The sequence below is a fragment of the Mirounga leonina genome, unplaced genomic scaffold, assembly GCF_011800145.1.
Source record: "Mirounga leonina isolate KUSES-001 unplaced genomic scaffold, KU_Mleo_1.0 Mir_101529, whole genome shotgun sequence".
NCBI classification, from domain to species: domain Eukaryota; kingdom Metazoa; phylum Chordata; class Mammalia; order Carnivora; family Phocidae; genus Mirounga; species Mirounga leonina.
The window spans coordinates 947,165-968,354 of record NW_023270143.1 but is presented as its reverse complement, the minus strand read 5'-3'; the positions used below and the strand labels follow the sequence as shown (position 1 = coordinate 968,354).

The 21,190-nt window shown below is 39.5% G+C and overlaps 2 protein-coding genes across 4 annotated transcripts in view; both read left to right on the top strand.

The window, feature by feature from the left end:
* The window catches only part of FAM120C (family with sequence similarity 120C), a 106,672-nt gene that overhangs the window by 60,111 nt on the left and 25,371 nt on the right, over positions 1–21,190 (top strand). For all 3 annotated transcript variants that reach the window (XM_034988716.1, XM_034988632.1, XM_034988800.1), the window contains exon 10: positions 2,063–2,312. In XM_034988716.1, the coding sequence (XP_034844607.1) occupies positions 2,063–2,312 (250 nt within the window). The remainder of the gene's footprint in view (positions 1–2,062; positions 2,313–21,190) is intronic.
* LOC117999602 (beta-galactoside alpha-2,6-sialyltransferase 1-like) lies at positions 14,029–16,836 on the top strand. Its single transcript, XM_034988922.1, is given in 2 exon segments — positions 14,029–15,730; positions 15,733–16,836. Coding segments are annotated over 2 exon segments (1,068 nt in total). The 5' UTR covers positions 14,029–15,126; the 3' UTR covers positions 16,197–16,836.

Genomic DNA, 21,190 nt, shown 5'->3' with positions numbered 1-21,190 from the left:
TGTCTAAAATATATAAAGAACTCTGAAAACTAAGCATTATGAAAACAGTCCAATTAGAAGATCGGCAAAAGAATACAGACATTTCACTGAAGAAATTATACATGTGGCAAATAAAGACATGTAGACATGTAAAGATATTTAACATCATTAACCATTAAAGAATTACAAATTAAAACCACAACAAGATATAACTACATACCTATCAGAATGGCTAAAATGAATAATGGTGTTAATACAGCATGCTGGATTGGATGTGGAGGAACTAGATCACCCATAAATTGCTGGTAGGAATGTAAAATGGTACCACTGCTCTAGAAAATAATTTGGCATTTCCTTTCAAAACTCAAAATAGACTTACCGTGCAACCCAGCACTTACACCTTGGGGCATTTATCCCAGAGAAATGAAGACTTATTTTCATGCAGGAACTAATAAACAAATATTCATAGAAGATTTTATTCATAATGGCCCCAAACTGGAAACAACCCAGATGTCCTTCAAAACATGAATGGTTAAATTGTGGTACATCCATACCATGGAATACTACTTGGCAAAAAAAGTATTGATATGTGCAACAACATGGAAGGATCCTAAGGGCATTATGCCAAGTGCAAATGCCAATCTCAGAAGGTTGTATACTATATAGTTGATTCCATTTATATAACATTCTCAAATTGACAAAATTGTAGGGATGGAGAACAGATTAGTGGTTGCCAGGGATTAGGGATGGTGCTGTGGGGCATTGGGTGTGACCATAAAAGGGGTAGCATAAACTAGATCTTTGTGGTAATTGAATAGTTCTGTATCTTGATTGCAGTAGTGGTTCTACAAATCTACCAGCGACATAGAACTATACACAAAATTATACCAATGCCAACTTCCTAGCTTTGATATATTTTTTAAAGATTTTATTTATTTATTTGACAGAGACACAGCGAGAGAGGGAACACAAGCAGGGGGAGTGGAAGAGGGAGAAGCAGGCTTCCTGCCAAGCAGGGAGCCCGATGCAGGGCTCAATCCCAGGACCCTGGGATCACGACCTGAGCTGAAGGCAGACACTTAACGACTGAGCCACCCAGGCGCCCCCCTAGCTTTGATATTACAGTTGTTTTAGATACAACCTTTGGGGGAACCTGGGTAAAGGGTACAAAGGACCTCTCTCAACTATCTTTGCAACTCCTTGTAAATCAATTATTTCAAATTAAAAATTTTGTTAAAAAGAGCACTGTCAAAATTGTGGAGCATGCATATGAAGTAGACCAGACAGGATGAAGTCAGGGACAGCAGTCTGGAAGCTCTTGTCAGGTGATGAGATCTGAACCTCTGCAATATTTGTTGTGATGAAGAAAAGGGAACAGATATAAAGGATAATAAAGTAATAGAATCAGCAGGACCTTGGAAATAACCAGATGTGTAGGAGGTGAACGAGAATGCAGACTGTGGGATGACTTCCAGGTTTCTAGCTTGGGTAATTGAGTAGATGCTTGACGTCTTAAGTAAAAGAGGCCATAGCTTAAGAGCCTGAGGTATACCAGAAGTAGACAGAAGCCATGTTTTCCTCATCTGTTAAACCTTCAAAAATCTAAAAGATGTTGGTTTTTGGAGAATGTTGTGAAATTTTTAGAAATCTTTTGGAGTGTCCCATAGTCTGTTATGAAGCCAGATATTTATGTAATTCTTCCTTGGACTTCTTTCCTTACTAGCCTGGTACATTTACTTAAATGAGTTTCTGTGTAATTAATTAACTGTGTGACTTTGAGCCTTTATTTCTTCATCTGAAAAATGAACACTATATTTTATGATAAAATAGATATACTTCTCTCTCAGGATTAGAGTTCTGAGTTCTGAGAAGTAAATGAGATTTACATTTATATGTAAAGTTCTTAACATATCAAGCATCTGATAAGTGTTTACTACTCCTTCTGTTACTACTGCTAACAATAAAAATTACAACAAAAAATAAAAAAGTTGTTGAAATGTGACAGATCCTGTCAACTGTGGCCAGTTGCAGAAATGCTCAGACATTCTCTAGAGCCTGTTTTTCCTCAATTTCTGCTTTCCAGTTCCTTCAGTGATCCTCAAAGAGTGGTCTGCCTATAAAGGGAAGTCACCTCAAACCCCTGAGCTGGTGTCTGCACTGACATTTCGGGAATGGACTTGCCCAAACCTCAAGAAGCTCTGGCTAGGCAAAGCAGTCGAGGACAAGAACAGAAGGATGCGGGCCTTCCTGGCCTGTATGAAGTCAGATACACCCAGTATGCTCAATCCAGCTAATGTCCCAACCCATCTGCTGCTCATGTGCTGTGTACTCCGGTAAGACATGTGACAGGGAGGTGGCCAGTTCATTTCTCTTTTACTTTTTTCACATTTCCTTTAAGCATGTGTTTTAATGGTGTTTTGGGATGGGGAGGTTTTTGTTTTATGTTTAGCTTAGAATTCAGAAACACTGAAATTGATTGCTACAACAGTCTCCTCACTTCATGATCCTCTGTCAACATCAGTTCACGCATGATCTTCGTGAACTTTTATATTTGGTTTTATATTTGGTTTTTGTCCCCTTCAGTCTTTATTTGTGATCTAATTCCCTTCTCTTCCTGTAGTTATCCACTCTTGGGTATTTGGTGTGTGTCCTTCCAAGCCATTTTCCATGTATTTATTTAGACATAAGTGTATCCTTGCAGAGTCTATAGTGTTATTTGTATGTGTAGATTTTTTTCTCTTTCTTAACATGGAAGGTGCTCTACATCTCATTCTATTTCTTATTTTTTTCACTCTGTTATTTTTGAGATCTATCCATATTCATACATGGTTCATTCCTCATGACTGCTGGATTATGTTCCATCAGATAGTAATGTCACACAATATTTATTGTTTTCCAGTTCTTGAGTGTTACAAACAGTGCTGCAGGAAATACCTTCATAGATGTCTTTGTTTCTTTGTGTTCCTGTGTCAGTTTATCTGAAGTATATGCTCAGGAGTAGAATTCCTGGATCCTATAAGATATGCATATAGGGGGGCGCCTGGGTGTCTCAGTTGGTTAGGTGTCTGCCTTCGGCTCGGGTCGTGATCATGGGGTCCTGGAATCGAGCCCCACATGGGGCTCCCTGTTCAGTGGAGAACCTGCTTCTCCCTCTCCCTCTGCCTCTCTCCCCCAACCCCTGCTCATGTGCTCACTCGCTCTCTCTCTCAAATAAATAATAAAATCTAAAATAAAAAAAGATATGTATATATATTTTTTTGCCACATATTGCCAAGTTGCTCTAGATCATTTCTGTACTAATATATAGTCCTGTGAACAACACGTAAGGGTTTCTCTTTCTTCATAGTATTGCCAGTACTGATACCACATAACTTCTTAATTTTTGCCAGCCCAGTGAACTTCAAGTAGTATCTTTTTTTAAAGATTTTATTTACTTATTTGTTTGTTTGTTTAAGAGAGGGGTGGGGGAAGGACAGAGGGAGAATCTGAAGCAGACTCTGCACTAAGCGCAGAGCCCACCAGGGGGCTGGACGGGGGCTAGATCTCACAACCATGAGATCGTGACCTGAGCCAAAACCAAGAGTCAGACGCTTAACCCACTGAACCACCCAGGCACCCCTCAAGTTGTACCTTTTATTTTACTTTACATTTCTTTGACTATAGATGAGGTGAGCTTCTGCTTTATACATATTAACCATTTGTTTTCTCATTCTCTGCAGTGCCTGTTTATTTTACCTTGCAAGTTTTCTCTTAGGTTACTTGTCTTTCTTGCCGATCACAGAAGTTTCTTGTCAAATGTGTGTATATGCATACGTATATAGCAAATATCATTTCTGTATCTGTGTGTGTATATCAAATATATTTTCCAGTCACAGTTTAAAAACTATGTACAATATTTTATTGAACACAGAAGTGTTTCATTTTCACCAGCTTTTTTATTGTTGTAACTTCATACACACAGAAAAGTTGGAAGAACAGTATGGTGAATACCCATATGACCACCACTTAGATTCTATAATTAATATTTTGCTACACTTGCTTTATCCTATATAACTGTCCATCTGTCCACCTCTAGCCAGCCATTTATCCATCCTTTTGGATGCATTTCCAAATAAGTTGCAGACATCAGTATACTTCACCCCAACCAAGAAATATTTAAGTTTGGTTTTGTCACACCCTTCAACTTGTATCCTTGTGGTGTGTGCTTTTGAGCTCTTATTTAATAAATTCTTCTCTACCCTTGTGTCATAAAGATACTTTTCTACATTTTTTAATAGTTTTATAATGTTGCCTTCCATGTCAGGTCTTTAATATAGTGCGTATTTATTCTGTATATTCTGTAAGAAAGGTGATTTCATTTTCTTTACATAATAAGCTAGTTTTCCCGACTGCATTTATTAAATGATCTCTTCTTTCTCCATTGATGTATATTACCACCTTTCTTATGTACCAAATTCCTATATATTCATGAGTACATTGCTGGATTCATTTTTTTTCCATTGCCTATTTGATCTCTGGCCAGGATCACATTGTTTCAATTATTATAGGTTTTTAATTTGCCTTAATATCAGGTAGGGCAAATCTCCACTCTGTACTTTTCTTGTGTCAGACGTGTACTAACTGTTTCTGAACCATGTGATCTTTATTCTTCCACATATAATTTAGAATTAGTCCAGTTTCCACAAAATCTTGTTGGGATTTTTTGGTCAATGAATTGAATTAATAGATTAATTTGGGGAGAGTTGACATCTTTATCATGTTAAGTGCTCCCATCCAGAGATCATAGTTTACCTCTTCCTTTATTTAGGTCTCTTCCTTTATGTCTTAGTAGAGTTAGTTTCTTTTCCATAGAGGTCTTCTGCGTTTTAAAGTCCTAGGTACTTGATGTATATTGTAGTGATTATGGATGACATTCTGTTTTCTATTACACTTTCTCATTGTTTATTTGCTGATGTAGAGGAAGTAAATTTTTGTGCAGAGAAGAAGTCAGTCTCAACAAGTCATCAAAGGGTTACAGAGCACTGACCTTTGAAATTGGATGGACCTTAGTTTGAACTCTGGCTTTGGGACTTTACAGCTTGGATAAGTCATTTTAACCTTTTAGAACATCCATTCCCTTACCATAAATGGGTATAATAATTCTTATTTCTCAGGGCTGTTTGAGGATTGAGGTAATGCATATAGGGGCCCGATCATATAATAGATGCTTAATATTTGTTAATTTTCTAACTGCCTTGAGATTAAAATTGGTGACTTAAGAAGTCTTCCCAATTAGAATAATGACAGGATTCATTCCTCCAAGCTTCTAACATGTTTCTGGGCCACAGCCCTGCATTGTCACATATTAACTCTGGAATTACCTGTTTTATTTACCTTTATTCTCAAAAGTACAGTAATAGCTCATTTTTCCATATGTTTGATTCTCTGGATTTTTTGAAACACTTCCAGGAACATGAAAATAAGAATGGCTTATGAATAGCCCTGATAGCTATCACAAAGACTATGCTCTAATATTCTAATAGGTTCCATATGCTTTCCCTGAAGAAAACCCTATAGCCTCCTGCTCAACCTATTTATTCTTAATTTAGACACATTTCTGACAATTTGGTTATCTGATTTTACAGTGTACAACAGATCAGAAGCAGCAAATTGTAAGGGAGGTGAGACGAGGAGTAGGACCTATTCTTAGAACCAGCCCCAGTGACAGCAGTGATAAGTGGCAGCTTAAAAGTTGCCTTTTTTAGGGAAAAAGGTACAAATATTACTCGTAAAAAGACCTAAGAACCCATGTAGTATAGGGGAAACTGCCCTGTATAAACCAGTAACTCATATAAGTTCATTAATAAAGCACAAGGCAATAATCAGTGTTCAGAAAATCATCAAGAACAGGTTCTATAATATTACATGTTATGTACCTGACAATGTGCTAAGTCAGCCTTTTGTGTACAATGCTACTAATCCTCATAATAGTGCTAAAATGTAAATATTATTTATCTCCATTTATAGATGAGGGAACAAAGGCTCAAAGAGAAGTGACTTGCAAAGGTTACATAGCTAGTAATGGGTAGTGTTAAGAGTTTGAACCCAAGTCTCTCCAACTCCCATTTCCTATGCTCTTTAAAAGACAAAATGGTGGAAAAATACAGTCTTAAAAATTAACGTAAAATCTGGTTCAAATTTAAAATTCAACTTTAAATGAAGATTAACTAATCCTAAACACTGCATTGCTCAGCAATGTCAGGTGAAGACTGGGTAGCAGTGTTGAACTGTGGCCTAATTGGGTACTAGGAGTCTAAACTCATTTGCTTCTGCTAACTATAGGTATAAGATACCTCTCATGGAAGTAAAGTAATGCAGGGGAAGTTGTGACTAAAAGTTAATGTTGATGCAGCTCTTGGACAGTTGGCCTAGAGAAATGAGAGTCTATAAGAAAGGTTGGTACAGTTTGAGGAAGGCATAACCTTTACACATATAATAGACACCACTGAGGAGGAAAGGATAATGAACTCTGTCAGGCTTCCAGGAGTGGGGTGCAGCCCTGTTGAATGTGGAGAGGCATGTAACAAGGCCCTGTCATTTGTAGCAAGGTTTCATTCAAATCGCAACAGTTTTCCAGAAACAGAACATGAAATTGGACAAGGTCATACCTCTAGATTCATGGGTAAAGTTGAATCTTTTCTGACGAATAATTCTGTTAAGAAGCAGTGGATTTGTTATCAGCTGTAATAGGGCATTTGAGTTAACCAAGTGCCATCGTGATATGTAAAAAGTAAAGATAAATAAGAACTAGTTCTTGTTCACTTGACAGAATAATTCTAAAGTTTATTGGGAGAAACAAATGAATAAGAATAGCTTGGGATTACAAAAAAGAGCAGTCTTGGCTCAAACAAAAAAAATACCCAAATGTATTCTAAATTTATACTAAAATGATGTGATACTGGCATAAAAATTGACAGGTCATTGTTTTAGAGCAGATAATACTGAGTAAGATCCTAGACATATGATAACTTAAAACAAGCCAAAGGAAGCTTCACAAATCAGTGAGGAATAGAGGAATTTTTAAATAATTGTTGAGAAAGCTATATTGGTATTTGGGGAGAAAACATCAAGTTCGGGCCTTGCCTCGCATAAATTCCAGATGGATTTACTATAGAGATAAAGGTAAAAGAAAAAAGATAAAAGATAGAATAAAAACTAAGTAGTGATTTAACTGATCTTGAGATAAGAAAGGAATTTTTAAATGAAAAGCCTCAAGTCCAGGGCAGTATCAAAAACAATAACAGTATCAGGGAAGGCAAACACCTCTGTTGCCAGTGGCTGCTGTACATTGTGCTAAAAATTTAACTGGTAGACTGGGTAATAAGACAATCATAAAGCGCTTTGATAAGCTGCCTTATATTCCTGGGGCTCTGAAAGGTTGTGTACATCGTAGGGCTACATACATACTCAAGAGAAGCTGGAGAGAGTCCCAATTACATAGACCTGCACAAGATAAAAATAAAAGCCTGACGTCTAACTGCCTAAAATTTTAATGCATGCCCTAACCTACACTTAGATCCCCTTGGCAAAAATGGAAGCTTTATTGGCTCAAGATGTTTCTGCACAACCTTTGACTAATCATTGGCTGACCAGTAAGCTATGCTGATCCAAGGCAGCTGCCTAGGAAGCTAGGCTTAAAAATGAAAAGAAGAGTTAAGAATAAAAATAAAAATCTGGGCAGGGCTATCAGGCAACACTCTGCAGGAGGGACAGGCTCTACAAAATTAGTCTAGACATGTCACTAAACAAACAAAACAACAGCAACAACAGTGCTTCAGGAGGGTTGCTGCAATATATGATTGAAACTGTCCAGTGCCCACAAAAAATTATAAAACTTCCAAAGAAATAATAATATGTGGTTCATACACAGAAAAAAAAAGCACTCAATAAATAGCAACTGTCTCTGAGGGAGTATGCATGTAGGTCATAGTAAATAAGGATTTTTAATACCTACAATAGATATATTCAGAGAGTTAAAGGAAACCATATTTTAAAAATTGAAGTATGATAACAGTGACCCATCAAACTGAGAATAGCAATAGAGAGATAGAAATTACAAAAAGAAACCAAATAGATATTCTGGAATTGAAAAATACAATTATTGAAATGAAAAATTAACTTGAAGGAAGAGGCTCAATAGTAGATTTGAGCTGAGAGAAGAAAAAGATCAAGGAACTTGATGGTAGATCAATAGAGATTATCCAATCTGAAGAACAGAATGTAAAAAAGAATAAAAATGAAAAGAGACTAAGAGACCTATCAGGACATCAGACATACCAACATATGCACAATAGGTGACCCAAGAGAGAGGGGGATGGTTAGAAAAACTATGTGAAGAACTAAGAATTGAAAACTTCCCAAATTTGGTGAAAAACATAAATTTACACATCCAAGATCAAAAACTCCAATCCTCCAACTCGAAGATCCACACTTATTGTTATAAAAGACAAAGACCGTCTTGAAAGAAGCAAGAGAAAAACAATTTATCACATACAAGGAATCAAAAGAAGATTAATAATAATCAAAAGGTAGAAGCACCTGTTTCCACTGATGGATGCATTGATAAACAAAATGTTGTATATACATAAAATGGAATACTATTCAGCCTTAAAAAGGAAGGAAATTCTGACACAGGCTACAACACGGCTGAACCTTGAAGACATTATACTTAAGTGAACTAGCCAGTCACAAAACAATATGGTGTGATTTAATTTATATGAGGTACCTAGAGTAGTCAGATTCAGAGATAGAAAGTAAAATGGTGATTTCCAGGGGGCTGGGGTTGGGGGAATAGGGAGTATTTAGTGGGCATGAGTTTCAAGTTGGGAAGAATAAAAAGTTCTGCACATGGATGGTGGTGATGGTGTAAATGTACTTAATGTACTTAATCCCACTGTAAATGTACAGTGAAAAATTATTAATGTAAATATATATATTTTACCACAAAAGAAAAAAAAGTACATAAGGGATACCTTTTTCCTCTTCCCCTTCCAAAAGGACAGAGTAAGGACGTGGACAAACCCACTCCCCAGCAAAATTGCACCTTATCTGGTGAAAATCATTTTTTTTGATCATTTAACCCTTAGGTATATATAGCCAAGAAGATGAGGTTTCCTTCTCCCAGCTCTCATTCTTGGGTCATGGTTTCACCCGGGGAGGAAAACATTGCCATTTCTCATCAACTCCTGCCCTGTGTCCAGGTAGGCATGGTAAAGAGGATCACCCACCAACCCCCCCACTCAGGGCAGAAGCTCTAATCTAGGGGCAGCATGCCAAGAATACTTGGGGCCCTAATCATTCCCACCCCAGCGCATGTGTAGGAAGGAGTTTCCACACTGGGAGGATCAAACCAAAAAGACTAGGGGCTGCCAACCACCCCACCCTTTTTCAGTGCACACTTACAGAGCAGGGGTGTCACTTGTCACTCTGGGAAAAGCAGCCTCAGTATGGTGCAATGAGCAGTTCTTTTCAGGGAGAAAGTAGGCCATAAGAACGAGGAGCTCTACACCTGCCTGAAGGGACTGTCTCTATTTGGAGCAGAGTATGGAGAATTCCATGCCTAAGAGCATGTCAAGAACAACAGGTATCTTGATGATGGGCAATTAAGAGGAGGCTGGTAGCTCCATGATACATGCAGAACACCAGGGCATCCAGAAGTTTTATAGAGAAAACCAGGGAAAGAAACAGCCAAGAAAAACCCTCCTAGGATCACAGTCAACTCTGGAGATCGGGAAGGGTGTATGCATGCACTAGATGGCACCCACTCCAGAGCAACCGGAACAGGACACAGGACAGACTTCAAAGCATTCCCCAAACCACCCAGAGACCATCAATACAGGGCAGATGCCTCACTGACACAAGGAATTGAAATACCACCTCTGATCAAGCATCAACTGAACAATAAGCTTCTCTGACCCAGAGGCAACTCCTAGGAAGCCATGTTTAGCACAAAAATAAAACTCATCATTGCCAGACCAGAAGATTGTGAATACCCAAAGTTAGCCTTCTTAGCAATGATCAGAGAAGGAGCCTCCAAACTAATATTCCCTCATTGAATATAGGGCAAAAATGTGTCAACTTCCTGAACTATGATAGCAGCCTTACTCTACATTTATATTCACTGGTAAAAGGTAAAAATCTAACTGGCTAAGAAGGTTTAAGCATAATCTTTGACCAATTAGTGGCTTATGCAGACCCGGAAGGGAACATCTAGGTTGCCAAGCTAAAAGAAAAACAAGTAGAGACATCAGAGGCTGCATCCTACATATTTTAGAAATAGAACTCACATAATTAGTGCAGCCAAGTCACTAAATAAACAAGAGAACAACCAAGCAAACATCAACCAGCCCTGGGCTGGGGGGTGGGGTCAGTATCCAGTGTTGTTACAGTATATTATCTAAAATATCCAGTTTTCAACAAATCTTCCAAGACACTCTAAAAAATATGCAAGTGTGACCCACTCAAAGTAAATAAAACAGGCTTTTAATGAAGCCTAGATAGTAGACTTAGCAGACAAAGACTTAAAAGCAGTTATTTTTAAAATGTTCAGAGCCAAATGAAACCATGCATAAAGAATTAAAAGAAAACATGATGACAGGGTCTCCTCAAATAGAGAATATAAATAAAGAATAAGTCTTAAAAAAACCCAAGTGGACTATGCTGGAGTTGAAAAGTACAGTAAACCAAAATGAAACGTTGACTAGAGATCAACAGTAGACTTGAACTGGCAGAAGAAAGAAGCAACAAACTTGAAGACAGATTAATACAGACTACGTGGCCTGAAGAGCAAAAAGATAAAAGAATAAAGAAAACTGAACAGAGCCTCAGAAAAGTGCGTGACACCATTAAGTGCACCAACATTCATGTAATGGGAGTACCAGCAGGAAGTGGGGAATTAAAAAATTTGAAAAAAATGGCTGAAAACTTCCCAAATTTGACAAAAAACACATTATTTCATAATCTAAGATGAGATGAGCTCAGAAAACCACACTAGACATATCATAGTCAAAATGGTGAAAGACAAAGACAAAAAGAGGATCTTGAATACTATAAGGAAAAAATGACTAATCACATGCAAGGGAACCACAAAGATTAGATTCTCATCAGAAACAATGGAGACCAGAAAGCAGTGGGACAACATAATTCAACGTGCTTAAATATAAAATTCTCAGCTGCCAACTTTATATCCAATAATACTATGTTTCAAACACGAAAGCCAAATAAAGACATTCAAAGGTAAACTGAGAGAATGTGTTGCTAGCAGACTTCCCATATGGGAAATACTAAAGGAAGTTTTACAGGCTGAAAGCAAGTAATAACAGACAGTAATTCAAATTCATATGGAAAAACACTACCGGTAAAGGTAATTAATGTAGGTAAATACAAAAACCAGAATAATTGCATAGTTCTTATTTAAAATATAATTGCATCAAACAATATGTATATAATTGTATTGTTGAGCCTATATCATATAGAAATATATTTGACAAATCAGCAAAAAGAAAGTGTATGGGAACAAAGATGTATTAGAGTAAGAAAATGACACCAGATGGTAAATCCACAGGTAGAGAACCAGAAATAATTAGGTTAATACAACAAAAACTATAAATATGTACTTGTTCTCCTCTCTAATCTTTTAAAAGAAGTAAGATTATATAAGGTAATGATTGTGACAATGTATTCTTGGGTTTGTGCAGATGTAACATGTATAGCAATAATACCACAAAAATGAGGGGAGGGAATAGAGCTACATAAGAATAAAGTTTTGATATTACACTGGAATGAAGTTAGTATATATCTGAAGCAGATACTGTTAAGATGTATATTATAAGCCCTAGAGAAAATAACTCAAAAATGTAATTTAAGGGGCATCTGGGTGGCTCAGTCGGTTAAGCATCTGCCTTTGGCTTAGGTCATGATCCCAGGATCCTGGGAGCGAGCCCCACATGGGGCTCCCTGCTCAGGAAGGGAGTCTGCTTCTCCCTCTTCCTCTGCCCCTCCCCCTGTTCAGGCTCGCTCACTCACACACTCTCTCTCTCTCAAATAAATAAATAAAATCTTTAAAAATATGTAATTTAAAAATTATTAAAGGAATTAAAATGTTATACTAGAAAATATCCACTTAAAAGAAAGAAGACAATAAGGAAAGAATAGTGGATCAAATAACACATGAGATACATAGAAAGGAAAATGGCAGGTGCAAATCAATAATAACATTAAACTTGAGTGAATTAAAAATCGAATCAAAAGGCAGAGATTGTCAGATTAGGTAAGAAAACAAAATCCAGCAATATGCTATCCGCAGGAAACAAAGGTTAGAATCAAAGATACAAATAGATGGAAAGTAAAAAGATGGGAAAATACATACATACAAACAACAACCATAAGATTGCTGGAGTGACTGTAATAATACCAGACAAAATAAATATTAAGACAATAAAATGTTATTCGACTATAAAAAGGAATTAACTACTAATTCATGCTACAGCATGGATGAACCACCCAAAAACATTAGGCTAAGTGAAAGGCACCAGTCACAAAAGGACATATATCATGCAGTTCTATTTATATGAAATGTTCAGAATAGGCAAATCCAAAGATTTGTGTTTGCCAGGGTCTTAAGAGAGGGGCAAATATAGAGTGAATGGATACAAGGTTTCTTTTGGGAGTGAGTTAAATGTCCTAGAATTAGATAGTGGTGATGGTTATACAACCCTGAGAATATACTAAAAAAAACTGAATTGTACCCATTTAATACACGAAATGTATAGTATGTTAATTTTATCTCAACCTATAAAATAGAAAGGAAAGTAAAATAAATAGATTGCCAGATAACCAAAGATTAAGAGAATTTATTGCTACCACTTGCATTATAGGAAGTATTAAATGATGTCCTTCAATGTGAGACCTGAAACCATAAAAATCCTAGAAGAGAGCACAGGCATCAGACATAACAACTTTTTTCTAGATATGTCTCCTGAGGCAAGAGAAACAAAAGCAAAAATAAACTATTGGGACTACATCAAAATAAAAAGCTGCTGTAGAGCAAAGGAAGCTATCAACAAAACTAAAAGGAAGTCTGCCAAATGGGAGATGATATTTACAAATGACATAACTGATTAAGGGTTAGTATCCCAAGTATATAAAGAACTTATACAACTCAACACCCAAAAAACAAATAATCTAGTTAAGAATGGGCAGAAGAAATGTATAGACATTCTCCAAAGAAGACATCCAGATGGCCAACAGATACATGAAAAGATGCTCAACATCACTCATCATCAGGGAAATGCAAACCAAAACTACAATAAACTACAATGAGATATCACCTCACACCTGTCAGAATGGCTAAAATCAAAAATGCAAGAAACAACAGGTGTTGGTGAGGATGTGGAGAAAAAGGAATACTTATGCACTGTTGGTGGGAATGCAAACTGGTGTGGCCACTATGGAAGACCGTATGGACGGTCTTCAAAAAATTAAAAATAGAACTACCATATGATCCAATAATCATACTACTAGGTATTTACCTGAAGAATACAAAACACTAATTCAAAGTGATATATGCACCACAATGATTATTGCAGCATTATTTATGATAGCCAGATTATGGAAGTAGCCCAAGTGTCCATCAATAGATGAATGGATAAAGGCGTGGTATTTATATACAATAGAATATTATTTAATCAGAAAAAATAAAGAAATCTTGCCATTTGCAACGTCCTGGATGGAGCTAGAGAGTATAATGCTAAATAAGTCAGTCAGAGAAAGACCAATACCATATGATTTCACTCATATATGGAATTTAAGAAACAAAACAAAAAGAAATAAACCCCAAACAGGCTCTTAACTATAGGGAACAGATGGTTACCAGAAGGGGGAGGTTGGTGAGGGGATGGGTGAAAGAGGATTAATAGTACACTTATCTTGATGAGCAGTAAGTAGTAAATAGAATTGTTAAATCACTATATTGTACACCTGAAACTAATTTAACACTATATTAGCTATGCTGGAATTAGAATTAAAAAAACAGTACATAAACATGTAAAACAGAAAAAAAATGTCCTTTGGACTGAAAGGCAATGACACCAAATGGGTAAGTAATGACCACCTGTAAAGGTAATTTCATAGGCAAATATAAAAAGTTGTATAAATATACTTTTTCTCACTATTCACTTAACTGATCTTTTAAAGATTTTATGTTCTTAGACTTGTAACCAAAAGCACAATTCATAAAAGGAAAAATTAATAAATTGGACCTCCTTAGAACTAAAAACTTTTGCCAGTTGAGCTCTTTTCTTCCCTCCTTCACCGTCCCATCCCCCGCTCAGCCCAGGTTCCCCACTCCTCCCCAGAAGACCCTCCTGCCGGGACTTGGTGCCTGGCACCAGGCGCCCTTGTGGCTGCAGGGCATAGAGTTGGCTGGTACCTGGGGGAGGGGAGTGGGGTAACAGGGCCAGGCCTGGGAAGCCACGTGGCGCTTACAAAGGGAGCGGCTGCAGCCCAGGTGGTCAAGCGTGCAGCAAGCAGGGTAAAGCCAATTGTGCAGAGCTCTGCAGCGAGCAGCCCAGAGAGAAGCAGTGAAGTCCTGGAGCCCAGCCGAAAATGAACTGGTCTCCTTGAGTGGGCCCAAGCCCTGGCGCCAAGCCTCTGTCCCAGCACTGAGGTCTTCCTCATCCACGAATGCTTTGATCCCAGGCTGGATGTGTGCCCCTACTCCTGGGCTAAGGAGAACCTTCTTTGCAGGAAGAAGACGTTTGCTTATTTGGCACATGAGCTGAGCTACAGGCACTGACCTTGGCCCTGGAAACATCAAGATGAATTTTGATCATCCTGAGATAAATGAACATTGGCCTCCAGGCCCAATAAAGTAAACATTCCTCCCATGGAGAATAGTGCTGGTTCCTGAGGACTTGAAGGGCCTGCAGCCCCAGGGGGCTTAGCCAAAAACCAGTTTTGTTTTCCTGCTCTGGAACAGAGTGGCTGCCTTGAATGCCTCTTTCATTATGATTCACACCAACTTGAAGAGAAAGTTCAGTTGCTGTGTGCTGGCCTTTCTCCTATTTGCAGTCATCTGTGTGTAGCAGGAGAAGAAGAAATGGAGTTACTATGATTCCCTTTAAATTGCAAACCAAAGAATTCCAGATGTTGAGAAGTTTGGAGAAATGGTCTATGACTTCAAGCAGCACCCAGAATCCCCACAGGGGCAACCAGGCCAACAGGCCCCGGGGCCCAGCAAAGACCAAGCCACAGGCCTCCTTCCAAGTGTGGAACAAGAACAGCTCTTCCAAAAACTTTATCACCAGGCTGCAGAAAATCTGGAGGAATTATCTGAACATGAAGAAATATAAAGTGTCTTACAAGGGGCTAGGGCCGGGGGTCAAGTTCAGTGCAGAGGCCCTGCACTGCCACCTCTGGGACCCTGTGAACATATCCATAGTAGAGGCTGTAGATTTTCCCTTCAACATTTCCAAATGGGAGGGTTTCCTGCCCAAGGAGAACATTAGGACCAAGGCTGGGCCATGGGGCAGGTGTGCTATTATCTCATCAGCAGAATCTCTGAAGTCCTCCCAGATGGGCCAGGAAATAGATGATCATGACGCAGTCCCGAGGTTTAATGGGGCACCCACAACCAATTTCCAGCAAAATGTGGGCACAAAAACTACCCTTCGCCTGATGGACTCTCAGTTGGTCACCTCGTCAGGGCACTTCCTCAAGACAGCTTGTACAGTGAGGGATTCCTAATTGTGTGGGACCCATCTGTTTGCCACTCAGATAACCCAAAGTGGAACCGGAGCCCCGACTACAGCTTCTTTGAGAACTATAAGAGCTATTGCAAGCTGCATCCTGATCAGCCCTTTTATATCCTCAAGCCTAAGATGCCTTGGGAGCTGTGGAACATCATTCAAGAAGTCTCCACAGAAGAGATTCAGCCAAATCCCCCATCCTCTGGGATGCTGTGTGACCAGGTGGACATTTACCAGTTCCTCCCATCCAAGTGCAAGACCAATGTGTGCTACTACTACCAGAAGTTCTTTGGCAGTGCCTGCACGGTGAGTGCCTACTACCCACTCCTCTTTGAGAAGAATCTGGTAAAGCACCTCAACCAGGGCACAGACAAGGACATTTACCTGCTTGGCAAAATTACACTGCCTGGCTTCCAGAGAATTCGCTGCTGAGCATGGGCTCCCTGGTCAGGTCCCCTTGCCCTTCTCCACCAAGCCTGGGCAGACCACATTCCTGAATAATCACAGCTTGCACTGTGGGCTTTCTGTCAGCAAGAGTCCCAGGCTCGAGGAGCCCAAAAGCAAGCAGCCAGGTCCAGCCTGCCCTGTAGCTGCAGAGATATGCGAGCCCAAATCCTCCGGCCACACACGTACACACACACCTAGCTTTCTTTCGACAGGTAAATGCAAGCTCCACCTTTCCCACCAGGGCTGCCAAAGCTGGGCTGTTTTCCCCCACTGGAATGTTATTCCCACAAACCAGCACTCTCTATTGTTTGAAATCTGCACCTAGACACTGATTTCATGTGTTGAATTCTCCCAAATTATGATTGTGCCCTGGTATAGGGTGGCTCTGGGGGGCCAGTAAGTGGTACAGGACATAGGAAACATGCTCAATTCTTCCAGAACAAAGTTGCCCCCAAGGACCATGCCCCTGGGAGAGGTGGTGTTCTGTCTGGCTGGCTGGTTTGGTGGATCCTTAGCCTGGGTGCTTATGAGCAAAGGGTCTTGATGAACCCATAGCCATCTCCATATGGAGATGAGAGGCACAGAAGGGTACCATCCTCCAGTTCCTCATAGTTCAGTGGAAGAGAGACAGGGAGGATACAGTGTGTTCATTACACAGGGTTGGAGGAGGGAGGTGTTGTGGAGAGGCCAGCACACTTGGAGGGGCCATACACTTGCTGTGTCTGTGGCTGGAGAGGGCTTCACAGAGCTGGGGCTGTGGAGGAAATTTTAGAGGAAGAGAAGAAACATGTCAAGCAGATATTTGAGTCATTTGAATTGTGTTTTCCTTTCTGCCGTTGTTGCCCGTATTTATTCTCTAAGGTCTGCCTGAACTTAAAGGCTCAAATTATTTTTTGAGGAAACCCTTAGCCCTGTCTGAGGTAGCAAGTACAGCCCCATGGCACACACTAGGCAAGCCAGATGCCAAAAACCGGATTTGTCCAGGCTCACCCTGGCCAGACCCTACCCTATAGCTGGGTTTGCCCACCGTGTCCACTGCTTCCCTGTTGATGCCCACCCTACCCCCTCCTGACTGCCAATCTTGCTTTTCCCTTTGAAAGTAGTAGTTTTCCCCTCTCTCAAATTGCTTTTAAGCATTTTCTACTTTGAGTATCCTGACCTGACAATTTCTTTTGACCTTCATGGGCGTTTTGTAGAACATCTCTCAGGGAGTGGGGCTGTGGTTCCCTAGAATTTAGTCGTTCTCAGAAGTCAGAGCCTTAGAGATCATGACTGATTCTCACAATGTTTATCAGACTGCCGTGCCCTCCACCCCTCCAGCAAGGGAGCAACGTCAGAGTCTCCAGACAGGTCTTGCCACCACGGTCTGCAAACATGCTTCCAGGTAGTTTTGCTACCCCCTCCCCCAGTGGAGAAGCACATTGGAGTAGTCCGGCCCCCAGTGTGGAGAAAGTAAAGGACTCACATAGGGTCAGAAAGTAATGCTGTAGAGCCAGGGCTCCTAGACCCAGGATTCTGGACTCCATGTGTTCAAGGGCCTCTTAAGTGTGAGCTCCAGACCAGCCATCTGGGAGCTGCAGTGCTCACTTGCTGCCCTAAACCCTTGGCTTATATAAGCAGTAGAAGGAGCCCTGAAGGGAGAAGCCCTGGGTTTTCAAATTGATGATCCCCTACTTACTAGCTATTCCACCATGGGCGAATTCTCCTGAGACTGTTTCCTCATCTGTAAAATGGGGGTGATGAGCCTACATCAGGACTGTTGTGAGGGTCACATGAAATATCTGTCCTGGTTCTGTACTTGGCACATAGCAGGTGCTCAGTACATTGTGGTTTTCTTCCTTCCTTCCTTCATTAAGGACCTGCTCTGTGCTCACACCTGAGGAGGACCTTGCTTTGAGGGAGGCCAGAGAGGGGGTCCTGTCCTCAGAGAATTAACTATCCTATCGGGAGACAATAACTACCCTGCCTGGAACACCCAGGAAACCATCCAAGGCAGTGGAGGATGCAGAACACGCCCTTCCTCCTCCTCCCTCCTTGCAACTCAGGCCTGATTCTGCTTGGGAATGGGTGGAGCACTTGGGCCACTTACTGCTGTGTGGAGTGAGTCTTTTCCACCTCTTTGGGCCCATGAATTCCCGGCTTATTTTTTTTTAAATAATCTCTACACCCAATGTAGGGCTTGAACACACAACCCCAAGATCAAGAGTCATATGCTCTACTGACTGAGCTAGCCAGGCAACCATCTGGGTTGGTTCATGTTCTGATGGAGGCACTCATTGCAATCTTTGAATCATAAACACTGAGTGAGTGGAAGGTGGCATTCCATCAACAGGAGATAGATGTTGGTGTAGACACTGAGACTACACTGGGTAGATGCTAACTCTTAATTGTTATTATTAATATAAGGGATCAGATTAAGTGTGATTCTTGGTCTACAGAATTTTTAATTCTGTGTTTTTTCTACATGGAAACAAGTAAAATGCAAATGAGATAGGGGTATTGTTGGTTTGGTGACATATTTAATATTTGTGACAGATAACTTAAAAATGATAACTAAGTGCTACAGGAAAGTCCCTATCCATAAGGGGTTCTGCCTTCATCAGTAGCCATCTATTCATCCTGTGTCATGAGGTCCCACAATCCTTCCACCAATCACATAAGCTATTCACATTGGTTTGGAGACCTCAATCTCAGAAGCTTCTGAAACATGCCTAATCTAATTCTGAATTACCCAAAGATTATGTAAAATTTTAAAATAAATGTGTTTTTTTTTTAAAAAAAAAAACTTTGACCAACTGGAAGAAAGCCCATGTGAATAGGATGAAAAGACAAACTACAGGCTGGAAGAGAATGTTTGCAAACCACATATTCAGTAAAGGACTAGTATCTACAGTATATAAAGAGTTCTCAAAACTCAACAGTAAAAAAAAACCACACACACAAAAACAAACAATCCAATTAAAAAATAGGCAAAATACATGAATAAACATTTCCCTAAAGAGGATATACAATAGCAAATAAATACATGAAAAGATGTTCAATATTATTAGCCATTAGGGAAATGCAAATTAAAACCACAATGAGATGTTACACAGCTATCAGAATGGCTAATATAAGAAATAGTGATGGGGTGCCTGGGTGGCTCAGTCAGTTAAGCATCTGACTCTTGATTTCAGCTCAGGTCATGATCTCAGGGTCGTGAGATCAAGCCCCGAGATGGGCTCTGTGCTGAGGGTGGAGCCTGCTTAAGATTCCCTCTCCCTCTCCCTCTGCCCCTCCCCTCCCCTGCATGCATACACATGCTCTCTCTCTCAAAAAATAAAAAGAAATAGTGATAATACCACATGCTGGGGGGATGTGGAGAAACTGGATCATTCATACAGTAGTGTTGGAAATGTAAAATGGTACAGCCACTTTGGAAAATAATTTGTCAGTTTCTTAAAAAATAACTATACAACCCAGAAATTACACTCTTGGGCATTTACCCCAGAGAAATGAAATTTTATATCCCTGCAGAAACCTGAACACTAATGTTTATAGCATCTTTATTCTTAATACTCCAAAATTAGAAACAACCCTGATTTCTTTTTTTAATTTTTTAAATAGATGAATTGTTCATCTATTGTATACACATACCATGGAATTCTACTGACCAGTAAAAAGCAACAAACTCTTGATAACACACAATAACTTGGATGAATCTTAAGGACATTATGCTAAATTTAAAAAGTCAATCCCAAAAGATTACATACTGTGTGATTCCATTTATATGACATTGTTAAAATGACAAAATTATGGAAATGGAGAACAGATTAGTGATTTCCAGAGGTTAGGAACATAGAGTGGAGGAAGAAGGTGGGTATGGTTATAAAAGGCAATATGAGGGATCCTTGTGGTGATGGAACTGTTATTTCTTGATTGGGTCAGTGTTAGTATCCTGGCTGTGATGTTGTATTACATTTTGCAAGATGGTACCTTTGGGAGAACTAGGTAAAGTGTTCAAGGTATCCTTCTGTTTTATTCCTTAAAATTGCATGTGAATCTACAACAATATCAAACTTAAAAGTTGAATTAAAAACTATGCTAAGGAGGGGCGCCTGGGTGGCTCAATCGGTTACGTGTCTGCCTTCGGCTCAGGTCATGATCTCAAGGTCCTAGGATCAAGCTGGGCATCAGGTTCCCTGCTCAGCAAGGAGTGTGCTTCTCCCTCTCCCTCTGCCTGTCTCCCCAGCTTGTGCTTTCTCTCTCTCTCTTTGGGGGAAAAAAAAAAAAAAAAACTATGCTAGGGAAAGAAGCCAGTCACAAAAGACCACAAAATTCCATTTGTATGTAATGTTCAGCAAGGCAAATCCATGGAGATAGAAAGTAGATTAGTAGTTGCCTTTGGGGTGGAAATGAGGAGTGACTGCACATGAGCATGGGGTATATTTCGGGAGCAATGAAAATACTCTAAAACTCAATTGTCATGATATTGCACAACTCTGTAAATTTACTAAACATCATTAAATTCTACACTTACAGTGGATGGATTTTATGGTATGTAAATTATACCTCAACCGAACTTTTTAAAGGTAAGTTTCTGTATATGTAAAATTTTTGCAAAATAAAAATTTATTTTAAAAAATGATTAGTGTTAAAGAAAAAAGATTAAGACTTGAGGCACTCCCTGACCAAAAAAGGGAAGATATAAAAAGGAGATCAATAATTGTAAGAGCTTGTGTATCCCAAAATACATAAAATTGAAAGACAAATGACAAACTTGGGAAATATTTGCAAGTCAGGACAGTTAGTTTGTCAGTAGTCTCAAACTAATATGGCTTTCTGGTTACAAGTATACCTCGGAGATGTTGTGTGTTCAGTTCCAGACCACTGTGATAAAGTGACTATCACAGTGAAGCAAGTCAAATGAAGTTTTTTGTTTCCTAGTGCATATAAAAGTTGTTTACACTGTATTGTAGCCTGTTAAGTATACAGTAACA